This window comes from Micropterus dolomieu, linkage group LG21 (genome assembly GCF_021292245.1).
Source record: "Micropterus dolomieu isolate WLL.071019.BEF.003 ecotype Adirondacks linkage group LG21, ASM2129224v1, whole genome shotgun sequence".
Lineage (NCBI taxonomy): Eukaryota > Metazoa > Chordata > Actinopteri > Centrarchiformes > Centrarchidae > Micropterus > Micropterus dolomieu.
Window position 1 is genome coordinate 28090392 of NC_060170.1, and position 20945 is coordinate 28111336.

The window sequence follows — 20945 nt, forward strand, 5'->3', positions numbered from 1 at the left end:
GACGCTGAAAAAAACATTTACGCAGAGATTGGTCCTACAAAACAAGTAAATGTCAACTTGGGCTTCAAGACATTGTGATGAGCGTTTTTCCACAATTTCCTCCCATTTCTACATTACTATTAATCAAGAAAATATTCAGCTCATGAATCAATGACAATAATAGTTGACTTGACTCGCCTGACTTTGGGTTATTAGTGAGGCAATATAAATACCTCTGAATTTTTATTTACATGCGGTTGTCCTTACAACATTTAACAAGGGGTTTATGCCAGGTGAGCAGAGGATATCAAGTTTCCTCCACCACTCACAGGAACAGAGGATCACCAAATCTAAAACCTAAAAAGTATTTTATCACTATTTTACAATGAAAACCTTTACTAGCACATGGACTAAACTGATTGTCAAAAATAAAATTTAGGGGATACCCTAGCCATTATAAATTTCAGCTATTAGCAGCTTGAGAATTACAAAAGTATCTGCATTCATGTCATTCAAAGACCCAAATCTCAGTGCTGCCATCCTGCATATGAAGTACACTTTGGGGTGGCAGGATTGATGACATGTCCAAAAGCTAAACCAGATCATAAGGAGTTCAGGCATCACTGCACTCAGACTGTATTTCAGTCTCTATAGGGAGCCTGTCATGTACTGTATGTGAAAGGCCTTTTGGTACTTGTCACATCTATGAGTGAGTGTTGCTACAGGCAAAAGAAAATGTGGAGATGTAAGGGGAAGAACAAGCTTTTCCGAACATTGGATTCAAGACTCATTGCTCAAACATGCAGAGAGCCTCAAGGGTTTCATTTGCAAAACGTTTTCAATAACACATTTTGTGCTCATGGTGAAAACCAAAAGATTTAGTTTACTGACGCTCTCTCAATTTTGGTTAAGCTAAAACAAATATGACCGTTATATTATTGACATTTCATGCTACTCTTTGACATACTGAATGCCATGATGAAACAATTTGTCGGTTATTCTCAGTTTAGGATACTTAATGTATAGCAGAACTTTAAAAAATGCTTTCGGTAACATAAATATACATTTGTCTTTGCTGTATTTGATCTGGGTGTAACAGCAAACAGTGTTCGAGGTATTTCTATTTGTGTCTGAATGAAAACTAGAAAAGACATGCACTACAAACCTAAGTACAACTCCCTGGCGGTCAGGGGCAGTGAGCCTAAGTGTCATTTAGGCTGAGGCTTGTAGACACACAATAACACCCAACTGAAGTGCAATCTTCAATTTAGCATGTTTACCATAACATGAAGTTAAAGGTAGTTTGGGCTGGAGGAGTGAAACCTGCTAACACAAGTCTGAAACTGTGTGTGTAATTTACTGAAGTGTGGCAAAGATTATGATGACTCACACGTGATGAGTCATTACTTTTGATCACCAAAACACAGCTATGGCAACCAGTAGTGAAGTGGACAGTGATGTTAGTATTTAATATTGATAACATGCATTAGATGGAAAGAATACATGGCCTGCTAAACATGTGGCATGAAATGGCTAAAAGTATGTGTGCATTGCAGGAAACCATTACCGTCATTATGCTTCACAAAGCTAATCCTAAGAATTAACACCTCATTTTTTTCCAAGGAATGAAACATTTGGGAAAAACAAGTCGTTAGAATATCTAGTGTAGTGGAAATCAAACATTCATGAAAATTGAATGGCATTACATTATGAGTATATATTTAACTAAACATCTGTATAATAAAATGTCAGACAGCAAAAACCTGGCCACCTACATCAACTCTTCTCCTCTTCCCTGACTGAGACTGTTTTTCTTCTACAGGAATTCGGGGCCAAAATCCACCGAATTGTACTAAACTTGTACTGACTCTGCCGCAAGCTTACACTGACTGATGAACATAGCAGATGCAATACATTCAGCTAAAAGCTCTGGATGAGCTTTGATGCGAAGGAACGCTCTCTCAGATGAACCACTGTGGCTGCGGGGGAATATTCCTGGTATGAATCACACTTGTCGAGACTCTCGCTGGTGGCCATACATCAGTGTGAACTTTCCACAGCGCTCGTCAGTGATGCCGAGTACTGCTGACTCTACCCTGTGTGTCATGCACTACACTGACAGATCAGCACCTACCTGGACACACACACCCACTGAATAAAAAGGAGAAGAATGCAATAGCAAGCCTCTCCCTGGACTGAGCAGAGTGAAATAACATTCTAGGCATTTGACAAAGCACACCCAGTTGATCAGATATAGCCGCAGTCACTAGGGAGATGGGAAAATATCAAACAACAATTGATGACAAAAAGGGTGTTGATTGATGAGTTTCTGTATTGTTATATATATCGCTAATCACGCGTGTGTCATCAAATAATTACAGGCTGAGACATACCTGTAATTTGCATGGGTTACTCCCTTTTCAGTGAGAACACATTTGAAGGGTGCACGCTCTTGTTCATGCTGTAACATAATGTTAAGTGTTACATAATCTTATCTACTACAGTACAAAAAGTCAATTTCTAATATTACAGGTTATTCATTTACCACTTTGCTGCAGCACTGCTACAGTGGACTGGATTGTGGCCACTGTGAAGAATAGTTTGTAACAAGACAAGGACTCTGTGGTACTGGCTCCACTTATCTCCCGCTGCATCATCATCATCTGGAGATCATGTTACTGCTGTTCACACTGAACAGACTCCACACTCTGCTGCTCAGCAGTCAGGACAGTTCGCCACATCCTCTGCATGCATCATTAGTTCCTTCGCACAAAAGACACACTAACAGCCACTTTGTTCATTACATGCACACTCTTGAAACACACACCTCAGTCCATTCAGAAGCATGCTTGATGCGAAACAACTTTTTTTTGTAAAATTGGATCCTCTGCCTCACAAAACGACTGCTTTTACAAAATTAGATGTAATGTGAAATAAAGAACAGTCAGAACCATCCTGCAACGCCTCTGCCTCGACTAAAACTGAAAACCACAGCCCAAAAAACACTTTCATCATTCAGACTTCCTGCAAAACATGTTCATCACAGAGAAAAGCTGCCTATTATAGGCCCAGTAGTAGTTAGCAAAACTAGAAGACTAAAATGTAGTTAAAACATCAATGCAATTGTAAAACAAACCAAAAAAATTATAATACTTTCCCTGAGTTAGAAGCTAACGAGTTGCCCCCCCCCCCCATTTTCCTGAAAAGCCACTGCTTTTGCTCTATCCAAAATTACAGTGGTTGGTTTATGGTTCCTTGATGGCTTTAGCCTTAACCTATCCAGTAACAGCAAAGTGTTCACTAAACAAAAAAAAAAAAGCAAAGCCATCAGGAAACACAATATAAAGTGAAAGGAGGGTTAGGTAGAGCACTCACATGAAAGGCACGATCACAATGGGGAAGGTACACAAACAGTACACAGTGGGGTTTCTGGAATGAGGTCATATTTTATATATATATATATATATATATATATATATACACACACACACACACACACACACACACACACACACACACACCTTAAAAGTACTTTCCCACCTGCTGAGCCCACAAGCCAGATCTATTTATATCTGAAAATTAGATTAAGTGAACTGGATGAACAGCCACGTCTAGACAGTTTAAGGGGGAGAGAACGAGTGAATTTCAGCGCTGGAGAGCCAGCTTGAACTTGAACTACAGTGGACCTGCTAATTCACAGTCATCACTCTCAACTGGCCAATTTAAGAGGAAGAAAGAGAAGATAACAGCATCACCAGTTGTACTAAAGTGACTTAAGTACTGACCTGAGGTTACACCTGGTCTAGCCCCTCCACAAATCACCCTGACTGAAATGTGAAAAAAGACGCTGCCCGAATACAGATGCAATGACAGTTTGGAGTTTGTCTAGTCAGACTGACTTTCTGTTTCCCCTTATCTCGTGCATCGTTAGACAAAACAGCTCACATGTAGGTACTGCACACTTTAACAGTGCACATCAATCATAATTTACCAAGGCTTCACTGCATTCTCTGAGGTTCCCACAGGAACAGATATGGGTCAGGTTTAATAACTACAAGCCAATAATAAAGCACACCTCCTGCTTACCTACTTAACACGAGCCTGTGCTCTCACTCAGCAACCCCAACAAATAAACATGTAACCCACCATCTTTAATTAGCTAAGATGCTTTATGGACGTTGAGAGACATTTAATAATGCTATGTTTACATACCCAGGTAAGTGCAGTGTGATTTAGGGTGTCTTCTCCACCTGTTAAATCTCTGCGCGCCCCTCGACACAACGCCGAACACACGCTCAGGAGACAGAAGGTCCTAATTCCCCTCAGCCTAACAACCCTGCGTCCAAAATGCGAACAAAACAAGGCAGAAAGCAGATTTATGAGTTCCCTCCGTCAATGCAGCAGCACCGGAGCGGAGGTGAAGCGATGATAGTCCCTTGTCTCCGGCACGTATGAGCACAACCTGTGGCTGCGCGCGCACTGGTATCACTGGGACTAGTAGGAGGGATGAGCTCGCGATGCCATGTGCTATTACCAAAATAAAAGCTCTGACACAGGCAGCACCGGGGCGTGTCGCTTCAGAGAGGAGGTAGGAGTGGAGGGTGCAGCAGGGATAATTGAGCCATTTATCCAATATACAATCTGGGGCTGCTTTTTGAGTTCGCGCGCCACCTGCTGACGGCACAGGGCAGAGCAGCGCGCTCCAACCAGAGCCACATCAATTAATTGGTGACGTTGTTCACCTGTCAGCTTGTTCATTGACGTTTATCACAGGTGTAGATAGGTCGCTGATTAGATGGTTCTAGACATGTGGTTTATGAATAAAGCAGGTGATTGTACTGAATCACAGAAGAGAAATGAAACAATTGTTGCTTCATTTGTCAATAATTATTTATTTTAATCTTATGTGTCCTTTGGTTATTTATTAAATGTGTATCAATAATGAAGCTGTTTCCTATTTTATATTTGCCTAATCCCAATAATCCCAAATTCCTGTCTATGTTTTATGTCATGTGGCCAGAGTCAAGTAATCACTTAAAATCCAAACATTCACAACAATGGACATTTACTAAATCTTTTCTGAATCTCAATTGCTCTCATTTTATGAACATTTCATTTCATTTTCTAGTGCACTATAATGTAAAATTCTAGCCTAGGTTGTGCACCTCTTTGTGTGTTTCTGCTACACATTTGTATTTTGGGGGGTGTATGTATCAGTACTGGACAGCATTATGTTCAGATGTGTTTCTAATATTCTGCCCCCTCTTGTGTGTAAATGGGAAGAACAAAAAATAGAAACACCTTTCCATATAATATAAAATTCAGTACAATACCACATTTTACCACCACCATTAAACATAATTGATATTCGAAATCTGAACATTATGAGCAATGTAAAGATAGATTTTATGGTAGGGCTGTTGTATCAGATTGAGACTGTTCATGTGTACCTGCTAAAGTGGTCACTAAGTGCATTCAGTTTTATGTAAAGGGAAACACTGTCAGACTAACGATTCAGGGTAAGTGTGATCAAAACTGTACCGTAAACGTTGCTCTTAAGGTCAGAATAGAGTTAATGGAGGGGATTTTATAAGAAAAAAGTACAGTCAGAAAGTTTTTTGTTTATAATATATTGTGTGAATGTCTATATTTTTGGTTACCACTTTTATGTTGTGGGTTAGGTGAACATTTGCAAGGTTCAGTACAAATGTCTGTATGCAGAAACTATGATGGATATATTCCTTGCTATTCAGCTCCATGCTTGCCTTAAAGTGTTTGTTGAATAAACATGTTTTAAAAGCATTTAACAAACGAAAACAACTTACTTTTAGTATCACTCTGTAATGTTTAATTGCTTTAAAAAATGCGTACCATACATATGAGATACATTGTTTTATAAGCAAATATATATTATACTTTCAATTTGATAAAAGGTTACAGTCTGTACAAACATCTCCTGTGTCTACTAAATATGATTCATTTTTACAAAATGAAATGAAAATGAAATCATGAATATATTTTATGAAATTGCAAAATGACTTCAGGATAAGGATTTTTAATTGGACACTTGTCAAAGGTTGCACTGGTACAAACATTCAGTTAGTGGTTCTGGTGAGAATGTGAGTGAGAATGGTAACTCTGTAAACAGAGAAAACATTATAAAAGCAGTAGTAGCTAATGTAGCAGAAATAAAAGTGAGCTGGGATTGGAGAATTTAAAAGAGAAACATCATGAAAAGTTAGATTTGGCACATCAAATACTTCAAACGATCATTCAACTATTTTCTGTAGAGGCAGTGTCTAGATTTAACTTCAACCCAGCTGATCTTGTATAACTTACAGAGATTCGAAATTTTATTTCATAAAGTAACTTCTATTACAGCACAGAACCCGATCTCTCTCATTACTTCCACCTTTGGCTTTCCACTCCGTGACTAAAGTGGGACAAACATCATTTAAAAAGGCAAATATTCTCTATAACTTGCTTAAGAAACCAGTACATGCATTAATTATATCCGCTCTTCTGCATAGCCCTTTGAAGGGCTGAAAACTTATCTTGACATGTCCGAGCCCTTACTGCGCTTTACTTTTAGCACACATCTACAGATGTCCGTGTCGTTTCCTCAAACTTGCCCTGGGTATTTTCAGAGATCTGAAAGAAAATCTGAGGAAGATATTTGAAGGAAACATTAATCCACTGAAATGCCAGGAAAAAATGTGCCACCCTACTTCAAACTTCTCAGCAGTGGTTTGTGATGGCACTGTGGTGACAAAAATCTGAATGCAGCATCATACTTGTATCAGGAGCTCAGAAGGAACAGCACTGTTCAGTGGGAAGGAATGCAAATTTCCTACAGCTGGAAATAGTTGTGGAACAAAAAAGTCCATTCTTTGCATCTGAAACAGTATCATCAGCATTCATTCTTTCCTCTAAAGTGATGTGTGTGAAAACACTCCCCAAGTCTCAGTGGAACACACACACATGCAGTCATGCAGGGAGGTGAGGTGAGAAACCACTCAATAGTGTCCCTGCCTTCACCCCTGTTCTGGGAAACAGGGAGAACATGCAGGTCTGACTAAATCAGATGTAGGAGTGTGGTGGGTAAATGGGATGAAAAAATGCTGAGGTGTCAAAGCAGGACCTGTTGGAGTGAGTTTAAGATATTAGTTGGGGTCTTATGAGTCCAGGTGGATGTGGGCAAGCAGGAAGTGAGGAGATCAAACTGGTGCCACATAATTCCCAGGAAAGGTCCCAAAAGCACGAGTCCGTTCTGACGTACCTACAGAGAACAGAGCACACGCTGTGGTGAAACATCAAAACAATAAATTAATTCATACATTACCCTATAAAATCTCAACCAAGTTTAAGTTCACTGTGCCAATTACACCTGCAATGTTTCATAATGTCCACTAGAGGGGGGACAGACACTGCAGAATGTTTTGATAGTGGTCACAGTGAAATAAAATAGTTGCCTCAAAAATGTACATGACATATTTTTTAATTTTTATGAAATCCAATTCCTTTACCTATTTTTTAAAAATTATTATTCCTATTACAAAAAACAACAAATTTTCTGAAACTAAATGATATCCCATTATTGTACAATCAGAAAGGTCAGAGTCACCTCATCCGAATACAGACATTTTGGAGAGATTTCAGAGATTTTGGAGCAACGTGTTAATTTGTGCCCTTCAACACCATCAGAAAAACACTCATGGTGGCCCATAACTCAAAACAAATTATGTTTTTTTTCTTTAATTTGTCACCCATCTTTACATTATGTGCAGCTTCCCTAAACTGTTGAAGCTGAAAAATGAGGTCATAACTTAGTCCTTACCTACAAACCAGCCATCATCACATTTCTCCATCACTTGCACAATGTCTCCTTCTCTGAGCTCCAACTCATCTGAATTCTGTGGTTTGTAGTTGTAAACAGCTTTGTATCTAAAATATTTAAAAAAAACAAACAAACAAACAAATGGTCTAAGACTCAAATACATCAAAGGTGCAACACTTGGTCTGTACTGCAACGATGTGAACAAATACAAATCTGGAGACGTACGGTTGGCGTTGTGCCGCTGTTGAACCAGGTTTGTTTGGCACTTGCGGCAGATAGCTAAAATGTGGATTAGATGGAGCCGTTTGGTTTGGTATTGCACCCTGGAAGAAATATAAACCTCATGTCAGGCATTATGAACAAAGAAATGATGCATAACATGCCTACCAACACAAACAGTAAGACCATGTGGACATGCAGTGACTTTCTTGGGCATGCAGTGATGGCAGACCTGTGAGGGGTCAATGTATCTGGGAGTGTTCGCTGTGGTAGCTCCTGCTCTGTGTACAGACGCTGGTGACTGAGTGGAAGGTGAAACAGCTCTAGCCACAGAGCTCTGGTTATGTGAGTGTGTCCCAGTCCAGTGGCTGTTCTGGTTGGTGGGTGAAGCACATTTGGAGGTGCTATGGGGCCACCGATTGGCGGGTGTCTGGGTGGGGGAGCGTGACTGTGAAGCGGGGCTGCCATAAGGTAGAGGTGAAGACGGCTTCAGGGGGGAGTGCTCGGGTTTGGGGCTGAGGGAAGTGGGGGTGAAAGGGGACAATGGTGACTGTGGGCAGGGTGAGTGGAGTGGACGTCCTGGACTCTGAGGTCCAGGGGTGACGGGAGACATGGGGCCAGGTGAGTAGTCATCCGTGGAGTATTTAGTGCGGGGCATCTTGTTGACCTGGACATAACTGGCTGGGAAGATGCCGCTCCTACTGGTCCCTGAGATCCTCCCCTCTAACCATTGATCATCAACACGCCTGGTAATGTCGATCACTTCACCCTGAGGACGAAAAAATAGTGGAAAGTTTTTATTAAGATATTAATTATTATTATAAAGATATATTATTAAGATTTTAAACAGAGAAAAAAAATCCAATGAAATACTTAAGTTTTTTTAACATATTGGCTACACAGTAGTCAGTAAATTCTAACATGATAGTAATGCCGGCATCATTATCTTATCATGCAGGCCTTAAAAAATGTAAACGATGTTTTTAAAGCTGCACTAAGAATCTTTTCAATTTGGCTGTCTGAATTGGCAGTGGTGGAAAACAGGACGTCATCACTCATATTTCATGGACTTTGTACAGTCAGGCTAGCTGTTTCCATGCTAAGCTAAGCTAATCAACTGCTGGTGGCTTCCTATTTAGCGTACAGACACAGGAGTACTATCAATTGACTTATCTAACTCTGAATGAATGCTAAGATATTTATCCAGAAACTGACATGTACAACAAATGGTTTCAATGTGGAGGGAATGTATCTTCCTCTCTGCCACAAGGTCCACTGTGATACTCACTTTGCGAAAAGAAAGTTCAACAGGTAGGTCAGCGTTGAAGTTAAACAGAGCCACAGCTTCTCCGTAGTCCAACACCTGTAAAGTGGGATTCTTTATAGGAGTCGGCTTCTCTGTAGGAGGCAGAATCTATGAAGGACAGAGGAAACCGTTTTAGAGCCACAGGGTCTTAGATAACCAGCACAAAACAACAGTACGGGGAAAAAGAATTCACCTCCACGTAAGATGTGGGGAAAATGCCAGCTCTTCCATGATGTTCTCCTTCAAACCAGTTGGCATCTACCTGCCTGTGGATGTAAACAATGTCGCCTTTCTGCAGCGTGAGCTCCCTGCAGAAGGAACACAAGTTCAAAGTTCAAAATGTTTTATTGTTTCCATCATGAAGAGAATTTAGACTTCAGATTGGATCCAGAGCTTTAAATCTGCTCTTGTTTTAACTTGATGTTTTCTTTCAGAAATGTAAGTGACTATGCACGAAAGGAAATGGCATATTTATTATATCAGCTCACACTGTAACTCACTTGGGGGACTGAGCCTGGAAATTGAACTTGGCTCGGGCCGCTTTCATCTAGAAAAACAAACAAATCATTCAGTGTTTTGGGAAGATTTATATAGATGTAGTTCATATGTGAACAATTCAGAAAATACAAAATGCCACAACTTCATTTTTGAAAGGTTTTCCAGCCTTTAAGGTAATAAAAACACCACAGAAACCTACCTTTTTCTCCTCTTTCTTAGGTGGGAGGTCCATGGTTTCATTTGCAGGGGAAAGACGTTCTACTGTGGAGCAAAGTAAAAGCACAATGTTATGAGTGAAGTCTAAAACACGCACTCTTTTGTTCACCAAATGTTTGTTTTGAATGTGCTGAGATGAAAAGGCGATCACAACCTTAACACACTGAAATATATTCAGGCTGGCTCTCTCTGGACTAATTTACAGGAAAAACAATTGGATAAAGCTAATCTCTTCCAAGTTGCACTTCCTATTTTTGTGGGCTTCCTCCCCACCCATCTACAGCTCCTTCTGATTCTATAGGAAAGCGTTCCATGCTCAAACCAGCCACATCTAAAATGCGAAATACCAGAGCAGAACAAAACATTGGCAATGAAGGACAATCATGGGATCTTCAAAATGTATTAGATTACAGAAAGCTTTCATCAGCTACATGTTGCTTTATTGAATGAGTGGCCTGCTTACTGATCACTGGTCAGTGGGTTCCAGGAAGAGGAAGAGCAGAACATGATCAACTTATGGACAGTGCTGATAGGAATACGCTTTAAACTACTAGGGTTCTTAACAAAATTATCATTAAAGCCACGGCAGAGCTGGTGGGAAAATCCTACAGTGCATGTGTGTTGCAGAGCCAAAAGGGAAGAAACTCCATGTTTACCATATGTGGGAGCAGAAGTTGATGATGTGCCAACAGAACGATGGACAGGCTGCTTTGATGCTGATGAATTGCTGAAAAAGTGAAGACATGTAGAAAATGTAACCTCTTTGTGTTTATATTACTATTTTATTATTTATATGTCTTCCAAAGGCTTTCCCGGCATTTATTGTACAACACATCTGGTTGCAGCTGCTGGTATCCATACACTGGACAGAGATGAGACAACTATTCAGACAGTGAGAAGGCCATCAGATGATACTGTGTGACTCATGTTAACCTTGAATTGAAAATCTGGTTTAGATGACGTTTGGAGCTTAAATGATCTTTACAGCCCGGAAAACTCCATTCATGATCAGAGCCATGAGTCTTTTTGTTTCTTGGTTAAGAATTAATCTAAAACCCAAAGCTCCCTGCCCAGCTTCCTCTGAACTAATTTGCATATTTCCAGACAGTGCTGTTTTGTATCCCAGTATTTGCAGCTGGACGCTCATAGCTAAACAACTTGTCCAGATCAGATGACAGGAAACAATAAAAAAACACTGACAATTTCTTGCCGCTGTATGTTTTTTTTTTCACATGTCCTTAGCAACAGGCTCTTTTAAAAAAGCCTCTTATCGCACCAAGCCAGAAAAGGTCAAAACCCATGATCTCAACTTAGCAAACAACAGCGAGATTCCTCCCAGAAAGCGTTCCACACATGGTGAGAAATGTGGAATGCTGCCTGCTGTTTGGAGTAACAAACACTGTACTTGAACGTGTTAAAGTTCAACAGCTTCCTAACAGAATCCAGCACAAAGAGTCACCTGATCAACTAACAGAACCAGTACGCTGCAAAGTATTAATGGTTGTGCTGTCCAATCAAAGTGCTGGGTTTCTTAAAAAAGCAGGAAGCAATGGGCACTTGCTCTCACTTGATGAAGCAATTTCAAAGTGGATTAAGAGGCGGGGAGTTGGGCTCAGAGGAGGTCTGTCATATAGTGATTGACCCAGGCCTTTCCATTAACCTGTCTAAATCCTACTTTAAGACCTGCTAAACATCACCATCAATAACACTGTTTACATTTCTCAAGCAGCTTGATATACAGTTTATCTCTTTTCCTCTTGGTGCTGAACAATTTGCATCACTTTAACAGTAACATGAACAGAAAATGTCACAGCTTTGTATAAAAAATAAGTCCTTAATCTACTTTATAAACTGTAAACTTAGATGAGTGAAATCTCAGTATGCTTTATCATTGACCACTGTCATGTAATACAACACAGGTATAAGTTACACTATAATACAGAAAAAAACCCCACTTCTAGTTAGTCTTTCAGTAGAAAAACGTGTCTGAAATGATAAGAATGTGGTTAAAAGGACAGTAGAAGATGTCATTATAACCTGCTAAATATCCTTTGAAGTAATAACATTCTACATCTACGTCACTGACCTGTAGTTTGTAGTCCCAGGCTTTGGATTAGTTACTGGATCCCTGGCCCTGGCCTCCTGAAAGCAGAGTTAAACACAGTTTTTTCTTTGCAGCCTACTGTATCTCACAGCTCAGAGGAAATCTCACAACAACTCAGACAAAGTAGAGGTGCTGACCACTCCCAAAGGAGCAAGAAATCCCCTGGGTCCTATCCTCCTCAGGCTAAAAAACAACACCACTCACGATCTGTCTGAGCTGTCTGTGATTTCAGTCAAATCACAGCCTATGAAGCTAATTTAATCACACAAGAATCATGAAGAGCACGAGAATCAACAACATTTTTGGTAGGGTCTCTCTCTAAAACCATCACTGTGGGATTGCAAAGGGAAGTCCCATTATCCAAAAAAGACAACAACATGATTTAAAGGAAATTGATTGCAAAAGTTCATTTTCGGCAGCCAAATTTGCATGTGGGTGGGGGGAACTTGCAGGCAGGTGATTAACATAGCAGATCAATCCAAGTGCAAGGCAGGCAGGCGATTCCAGGGCTGTCATCCAGGTCACAGAGTAAAAAAAACATGTGTGGTCAAAGCTAGCAAGCAGGGGGGTCTCACTGAGACACACGGCCTTCATTGAGAGTGGGGGAGTAAGGGTGAGGGTTCGGCTAGATTGGGATGCTTCAGCAGAGAGAGTCAGGAGGGGGGCTCAGTACCTCACCCCGGCCTCGACGCTGCTTCTTCTGGGAAAGTCTCCTCTCCAGGCCCTGGATCTCCGAGTCCAGCTCAGCCTCAAATCGACTCAGCTCAGAAACCAGACTGGCCTGAGCCCCGAGCAACGATGGAGTTGGAAGGGCAAAATTAAAACACTAATACAGTGTACTAAAACAGTGTGATTTTTTTGGAGCTAATGGTGTTCCTTTTCAATGATTTATAAGATGAATCTTTTCCACAGTGAATGCAGAATGGCAGAAACTGAAATTGAAAAGCAGCTCACCTCAATTGAAGGGGACTTTGGTTTCTCAGGCTGTTTCTTAGGGGATAAAGTCTAAAGAAAAAGTAGAAAAAGAAGGCAACAGCAACACTGAACAGAAGTTTCTTTTGTCATAACATTGTTACTAAACTGATTTCGTTCATAGAAACCCAGGGGCCATAACTAGTGGTTGTATGTAACCAGTTAAAATTTAGTTTTAGGGCCTTGATTTCTTTAGTTTATGTTGTGCTGACATGATGCATATTCCTGAATAAAGTAGTGTTTAATTGCTTCAAAGAACCTGGCACACAGAAATATTATTCCAGCATAGGAATATTGGTTGGTTTTGGGGTGTCTGGGTAAATAAAGGGACAGATATATACGTAATTAAAGGTCTAATTCCTAAACATCTTTGATTTCTTACATTAATAAGTAATTTTCAAGATAGAGGGAAGTCAATGCAATAATGATAGCTTGTCAAACCACATTTGGACACTGGCTGGATGGCAAGATACCAACAGAGTTGTAAGGAAACACTCATATTTCTTTTGTCCATATTATAGTGAACTTGATTTAACTAGCTAGCCAGTACAACTTTCACCTTCAAGACTTCACACCCATGGTGCAGCAGATTCTATCAGGCATTACTTTATAAGGCTCTGCAGACAAAACCCACAGACCCCCTGCTCCAGTTTCAGTTAGTTTTGTTAAATCTTGGCTGAATGTGTCTCTCTGAACGCCAAGGCTTTCCTCTCAGTTTGGGAGCCAACCACACTACAATCATAGACTATAATGTCACTGTGAAGCAGCACAACACCTGATATGGACTGTGCGCTGGTTTTCTAAACGCTGTCCAGGGGACGGAACGTAGACCGCTGTCACAAAGAGGAAATTAAATAAGTATTCATGCTGTGAGCTATTACACACCACAAGAGGTTAACGCCATAATACGGATCACAAGACTATTTCAGCTCCCGCTGGAGAGTGGAAACAAACATTCCTTTTCTTCACAAGCGTAGACACAAAGCACAATGAGCACCAGATCTGAGACATTGTCGCAAGAACCATTAAAAACACCGCTCTGTAAGTGACCTGGGGTGTGTTTAAACACAGAGGCACATACAAGTGGCTGCACAAGACAAATTACAGAGATAAAAACATGTGAGTCAAAGTGCCAACCTCACCATCTTATAAATCCCTGACATTCAGTGCAAAACCAGATGGAAACACCAACATTAATACTTAGATCATGTCTTTTCTTGTCTGAAAAGTCTGCTGGATCCTCTGAATAAAAGAAGAAGTGAGCACATCTGCAGGTAGGCAGCAGGTTTACTGTGGAGTGACCACATGCACAAGTTACCACATGTGAGAAGATAAATGAGGAATTAGATTATAATCCTTAAAGGAGCCTATCCTCAAACCTGTTCTTGAGCCTCACACTGGGAAAACAGTGCAAGACAAAGGATTTCAGTGATTCGAGCCAACAACAAAGCTGGATATACCTAGAGGTTGAAGAATCGTGCAGAAATATGTGTTCTGCTGGTGATATCACAGCTGATTTTTAAACTGTGACTGCATGTGAGGTCGTACCTGGCTGTGGCTTTCTGAGGAGGTGCTCTTTCCAGGCTCAAAGTCAAATATGCTCTTCGGTTGTGGGTGCTGCTTTCCCGGGTCTGACAGCTTATCTACATCCTCACTCCTGAAACATAACACCCCAACACACACACACACACACACACACACAGACACACACACAAGCAAAATCACGGACAGCAACTTAATCATGGCTTCATTGTGAGTGCCTACAGTAACAAATCCAAACTTGTCTGCCCACCACGTTTTCCCTCCTCTGCTCTTGGCCTAAGTTGGTATTCACATAAGTCACCTGCAGTGTTTATCTGATGTTCGAAAAAAATTCATGTTGGTGTGTATTATAAAAATAACAAAAGAGGACACATGAACATCGGTATAAGCTATTGTTAACTGTCTCGGGCTAAACATCTAAAATACTGTATTTCAGTAGCTGAATTTGCAAAGGACATTAGTTTGACACTTTATCTTGCCGAGATTTAGATGAAATCCAAGAAGCTACTGAGCAAAGCCAGTAGTTTTCTCCTGTTTCCAGTCTTTGTGCTAAGCTAAGCTAACTGGCTGGTGGTTCTAGCTACATATTTAGACATGGTTAGTGCATCAGAGGCGAGAGTCAATCTTCTCTGCAAGAAAACAAGTGAGCATATTTCTCAACAATGTCAAACTATTCCTTTAAGTTTGATTCCTGCTTCTGAGCCCCTATAATGGGCCCCTGGGTTTTATTTTCTTACCACAGTAAAACAACATGCAGCTCAGATTGACTCTGGACTTTATTAAATTGCCCAAAGGTGTGAAAGTGAGTGATTGTTAATATGTCTGTATGTGATGATTAAGCCACCTCTTGACCCTAAGGCAGTTACATCAAACCAGTGTAAACTCACCAGTCTGGTAGAGCTCCATAAGGTGTTAGTCTGAAGAGATTCCTGTCTGCTTCATTACTTTCTTCTGTGTTGGCAGATATCTGGGGCACTGCAGATCAGCGGATCAGTGCAGATCAGTCTTAAGTAAAAACAGATTATGTAACTGGACAGCACAACAATGTGGACTACGGTGGATTCACTTACGTTCGGCTGACCACTGCTCTGAATCCTCCAGATCAGGTTCTTGGGAAACAAGTACAACAGAGAGACTTTTTTAGACACTGTGGTACTTTATATAGATAAACCAAACAAAATATAATACATTTCTTTTTCATACTTTTATACTCCCTTACAATATTCCTGGATTTGTCTTACAATGAGAGCTATCCACAATGCCAGTGTGGGAAGGAGTATTTTGGATCCTTAAGTACCACTGTGTAAAAGTTCTCTGATCCAAGTAAATGTCCTGCATTCAAAATTATACTTGTGAAAAATACAATAGTATCATGATCAAAATGTACTTAAAGGACCAAAAGTAAAAATACTCATTGTGCAGAATGGCACCCTTCAGAGTGTTATAATCTATATTATACCATTTGATTAATTTTACTGATGTTTAAATGTGTAAGCAACCTTTTAATGTTGTAGGTGGTCGAAGTGGAGCCAATTTTAATCATTTGGATTGTGTTTGATAGTTTTAAACTACAAAAAGTCATCATATTCTGGATCATGTGTTTTGTACAAAAATATTTAATCAATAAAGTAACAGCTGTCAAATAAGTGTAGTGGAAAAAGGTTTATCTCCGCATGGAATAAATCCTGTCTTTCCTCCACCAAAGATCGCATTGCAGCAGTACTCCTCAGTGTTTTGAAATCCTATTTTATTTAAAAAGACAAATCACTTGCAGAGAGTTTAAAATATTCATCTTAAACTGATCCAGAGCAATCCTCTAAAACCACCTTAGTGTTGCGACAGTGCCATTAACCACACAAAGAACAGGGAATGTGTTTCTATTACGCAACATGTACTTGAGACAAATGAACAGCTAGACTTAGGAGGGGCTGAGATAAGAAGCTAAATTATTGTCAGAGCTAATAAGCATAGATGACATAAGGCCTTAGGGCTCTTTCATCATGTTTTATTTTGCCTCAGCAATAATCTGTTTGCTGGATCACCTTTAGTACCTGACACTGACAGAGAGGAATGCTCTCTGGCGCTGTTTATGAGGAGGCAGAGGAGGAGGAAGGGGGGGTAGTCCTTACCCTCTGGCTTTTTGTGGATCTGTCTGAACATGCTCTTGTACCAGTCTCTGGGCTTGTTCACACTCTGGTATAAGAATAAAAAGGATGGTAAACAAATCTGGGTGAATTAGACTTTTGAGAAATATCGCAGATTGGATGAAGAAGAACAAGAACATCAAAATGTCAGCTCAAATCTGTGTATGTTTGTTGAGAATGTTGAAAAAATAAATAGATATATCAATAACATTTAAAGCTAGTTTTTTTGATAGTCAGACAGTAAATTGTGCCTCTTTGTCTTACTGATCTGGAGGCAATGGGCATCCCGGTTTCATCCACTGGACCAATTCCTGAGAACTTAATGAGCCTCTCCTCCTTGGTGGGAGTCCAGCTGCGTGGTAAAGTGGCAGAGCTCTGGACGCCATTGGACAGTCCGCCTGAGTTACAGTCACAACAATAAGATTTCTGTAATTATGTTGTTTCAAATAATTATTTATTTCATTTGATATGTGGTGAAGTAAACAGCCAATAATTTGCTTTTAAACCTTACCACATCACATGAAGTCCAAGCTTTTGTGTACCACATGCACGTCAACTGACATTTAAACTGCTTTCATCTTTTACTCTACGAATAACAATTCAGTTTCTTTTATTAGCTCCACGTCAACTGATATTTCTGCTACAGTCATCTCTTCTTTTTTTTTCCAACTAACATTTTAAATCTGTTCAATCCTTACACTTCAAATCATTTCAGGTCTCACCTTTGAACTAAAGAAAAGTTAAGCTCTTCTAACTCTGACAACTTCCACTATTCATACACAGTGTACTGCTTTCAGTGCTTACACATCAGCTGACACTCATTTCTTTAAGGACATCCACTTCAACTGACAGTTCCAGCTCAATGCAGTTCCCCTGATATTTCAGTGCTCTGACATCAATCTCAAACTTCTCTCAGCTCTTTCATTTCAGCTGATACCACGATTTCATCTGGAGTTTGCACTAAAACTGAAAATTCAACTTTTTTCTGGGCTTTGCAATTTAACTGTGACTTCAACTTCTTGCAGGATTTGAATTTTGACTGCCACTTCAACTAAATCAATTGTTACTAGTATTTCACTACTACTTCTATACAGAATAATTTCAGCAGAGAGTACACATACATTTTCTTCAGAAATTAATGTCTTTTCAAGCTATTGTTTCCAAGCTCACATTCACATAAAAAGAATTAATGTTACACTTTGCATATGCTATAACTCTATATTTAAAATCATAAGCATACCATGCAATTGTGAGGGGCCATAGTAAGATCCAAAGCTGAGAGTAGTTGGTCCACTTCCATTCATCTCTGACACCTTGAGAAGGACAGATTTAAATATGTGTATTAGTAATATAAGCACGTCAGTGTAATGTAACAACTGTAATGTAATGTCAACTGGTGGTTTTCAAACATTGCTGAATGTATAGCCTGTGATGCACCATTTTTTCCACTGGGAGGAGCACTTGTTTACTAAATTCCAGGAACTCTACCTCTGCATTGTTATTAACACAGCCTCTTGGACATTACTGTGCATACCTTGAACTCTCCTAATGCCAGTCCTGTGGAGCGAAAAGGGCTCAGAGGAGGTGTAGGGAGTCCTGGGGAGATGATCACCTCATGGGTCAGCTCTGGAGATGTAATGATCTGCTGACCGGAGGAAACTCCAGGCTCTCTAGAGAAGGTAATCTGGGAGCCATTTGGATCGGCAACCACTTCTAAACGTTGCTAAACACAGAGGAAATGAGAAATATGGATGAACAAAAACAATGTGTGAACTTTGCTCCTGTCATGTCCTCCTGTTGGCCTGGGTAAACACCGCTCTCTATGGGAGGTCATGTGAACTTGTCCGGTTATTTTCCAGAGAATAACCGGCCTCTGTAGGGGAGCCTCTGATGAAAAAGGCCCCTAATTTATTTAAAGCAGGACCAGTGGGAAGTGGTGTTCCACCCACTTCATCATCTCTCTTGCCACAACTGCAGAAAGGCCTCATTCAAGGTGCAGAGTGGGGGCAATGAAAAAGGAGAGGACCATTATGAGCCCATTAACTCTCTATTCACCAGGCCTCCCTATTCTCCAGCCAGGGGGTGGAGCCGGGTCCAGGGAGGTTGGGAAGGGGCCATTGATGTCAACCTCCAGCAGGGCTAGCAGAGGTCTTGTGGTCTCCATAGTGATATTTTTACTCCCCCCACCCATGATGGCTAGTCCAGCTTTTCTACTGGAACACTATGTGTTTGAATCAGGTGCTTTGGTCCTCTGTGTGGTTGCCAGGGGTCATGGGAAAGCCCCTGTGCCTCGTGGTGATGGTAGTTGTTGTTGTTGTGACACTCAACTAGATAGACTTGTGTGACACTGGATTTAAATGTGCTTATATAAGACAATGGCATTTCTTAACAGTTGGAAATGTCAATATTTTGCATAATGAAAAATAGCTTTACCTGAGACTGCATGTGATCTGTTTCCTTGTGTTGCAGAAATCAAATTCTTGTGCCCAGCATCAAAAGTGTCTGCAAAAACAAACACGATGCAAATAAATGACTTCATCACCTTTTTCCAACAGGGCAAGGGTTTCAAACCAGTGAGTAGAGTACAGAATTCCCTAAACTGTTCCAACTTTTTTTATTGGAGATATCCGACCAATGTTAATGTATACAATAATCCGACACCTAAATTTTTCATTCTGAGTCTTGTGCATGCCCTTTCTAACCCTTTGAGTCGTTACTTGTATGGGGTTCCACAAAGCCTCTCTGTCATAAATCACTTTTTACATCCAGGCAGCCCCGAGAACTGTTCCATTATCCCATCCTGCTAGTATTCCAAAGAGGGAAATTTAGCGTCACTCACTTTTCTCTGTTACTAAGGAAAAACCCACCCAGTGTGACTCACATGCCTGCTGCACTTTTCCCACTCATGCAGTGCTGTAATAAGCTGGACTTGAGGGGGCTGGCTGATGGAGAAGGCCAGCTACTGAAAGCGGAGACCAGCTCCTAATCAATTGCACCTCAGAAAAAAAACAGATTAGGCCTGCTGTTTCAACATCAAAGGCATGGTGAGAAAGGAGGGAAGGCCATTTCCGCTCCTGTATGAGGGAGGCACCTCTCATCTGCAGTGGCTAAATGGCCCATAATAACAATATTGGCATAGAAACAATGGCCGCCATACAGCCCTGCATCCCTGCAACACTGGCCTCTGCAGGAACATTGTAAAGGTCTTTGTGCGCTCTGACTGCGGTCCAAACTTATCTTGTGTTATCTTGGAGGGGAAAAAACATCAAAGATAGTCATTGTTGAAACAAACAATAGGGTTAATATACTGATTACACCATTTGTTCTGTTCTGGTGCAAACTATGGCTTTGTAGCTTGGCAAGAAAGTACTGAGCCAGGCTACTACAGGCTGAGAGCTGCCCAGCACAATTTGCACTGATGAGTTTTCCATGTGGCATTTGCAGCTGAGCATTAGGGTCTATAATCATTGTGGTCAAAACCAAGAAAACTATAGGCACTCTGTGTCTCTGTGCACAAGGTTAGGAGACAGCACTGAGGCCATGCGGTGATAGAATCAGTGTTCCAGTTTCCAGACAACGATGTCACTATTTGAGTCATCATCACCCAATAAACCGCGTTACATAACAGGAAAAATAATGGGAACCGGAGGATTGTGTCTACAACAATACTGTTACTGCTCGGGCATGACAGATGACCTATCATCGCCTACAGCAATCACAGCCAGCTGATTATTCCTCTAACAACAGGCAACACTGCAAACAGGCTACATTTACAAATAATGGCTCAATGTAATCTAATTTGCAATGTGTTTGACATGCTGGTGCTTAATTACACCAGATCCCCCCTCAGGAGGCTGCTATTCACTTTAAAGGTGCAATGTGTAATTCCTGGCCACGTGTTCCAAACAAATAGGCGGCAGCATTTCACCTCTTTCTCCTTCTCTTCCCCCTCAGCCAGACTTGTGTGTCTGCTTCTCCCTGACAAATATGTGGAATAAGTATGTCATTTAAAAACCACAATAACAAACAGCAATGATACTATTTCTAAGAATTATGGGGGATGGGCAGATCTTGAAATTTCATCATATGGGGATGGGGGGGGGGGGGGGGGGGGGGGAGGGGGGATTG

The 20945-nt window shown here is 40.7% G+C and overlaps 2 protein-coding genes across 7 annotated transcripts in view; both read right to left on the bottom strand.

Annotated features, from left to right (window-relative positions):
- Positions 1-4626, bottom strand: part of pdlim2 (PDZ and LIM domain 2 (mystique)) — a 35185-nt gene extending 30559 nt beyond the window's left edge. The window contains exon 1 of one of the 2 annotated variants that reach the window (XM_046036073.1): positions 4192-4626. The gene's annotated coding sequence lies outside the window, so the exon portion shown is untranslated. The remainder of the gene's footprint in view (positions 1-4191) is intronic. The other variant, XM_046036072.1, reaches the window with a different exon arrangement.
- Positions 4627-5804: 1178 nt separating this feature from the next.
- sorbs3 (sorbin and SH3 domain containing 3) overlaps positions 5805-20945 on the bottom strand; it is a 22397-nt gene continuing 7256 nt past the window's right edge. For 2 of the 5 annotated variants that reach the window (XM_046034509.1, XM_046034508.1), the window contains exons 2-21: positions 19251-19319; positions 18352-18540; positions 18058-18130; positions 17082-17215; positions 16803-16866; positions 15744-15782; positions 15561-15648; positions 14680-14788; positions 13114-13164; positions 12833-12940; positions 12142-12197; positions 10712-10782; positions 10039-10100; positions 9842-9888; positions 9535-9649; positions 9324-9449; positions 8268-8804; positions 8042-8139; positions 7817-7923; positions 5805-7258 (exon numbers count right to left, since the gene is read on the bottom strand). In XM_046034509.1, the coding sequence (XP_045890465.1) occupies positions 7197-7258; positions 7817-7923; positions 8042-8139; positions 8268-8804; positions 9324-9449; positions 9535-9649; positions 9842-9888; positions 10039-10100; positions 10712-10782; positions 12142-12197; positions 12833-12940; positions 13114-13164; positions 14680-14788; positions 15561-15648; positions 15744-15782; positions 16803-16866; positions 17082-17215; positions 18058-18130; positions 18352-18540; positions 19251-19262 (2148 nt within the window). In that variant the 5' untranslated portion in view covers positions 19263-19319 and the 3' untranslated portion in view covers positions 5805-7196. The remainder of the gene's footprint in view (positions 7259-7816; positions 7924-8041; positions 8140-8267; positions 8805-9323; positions 9450-9534; positions 9650-9841; positions 9889-10038; positions 10101-10711; positions 10783-12141; positions 12198-12832; positions 12941-13113; positions 13165-14679; positions 14789-15560; positions 15649-15743; positions 15783-16802; positions 16867-17081; positions 17216-18057; positions 18131-18351; positions 18541-19250; positions 19320-20945) is intronic. The other 3 variants (XM_046034510.1, XM_046034511.1, XM_046034512.1) reach the window with 3 other exon arrangements.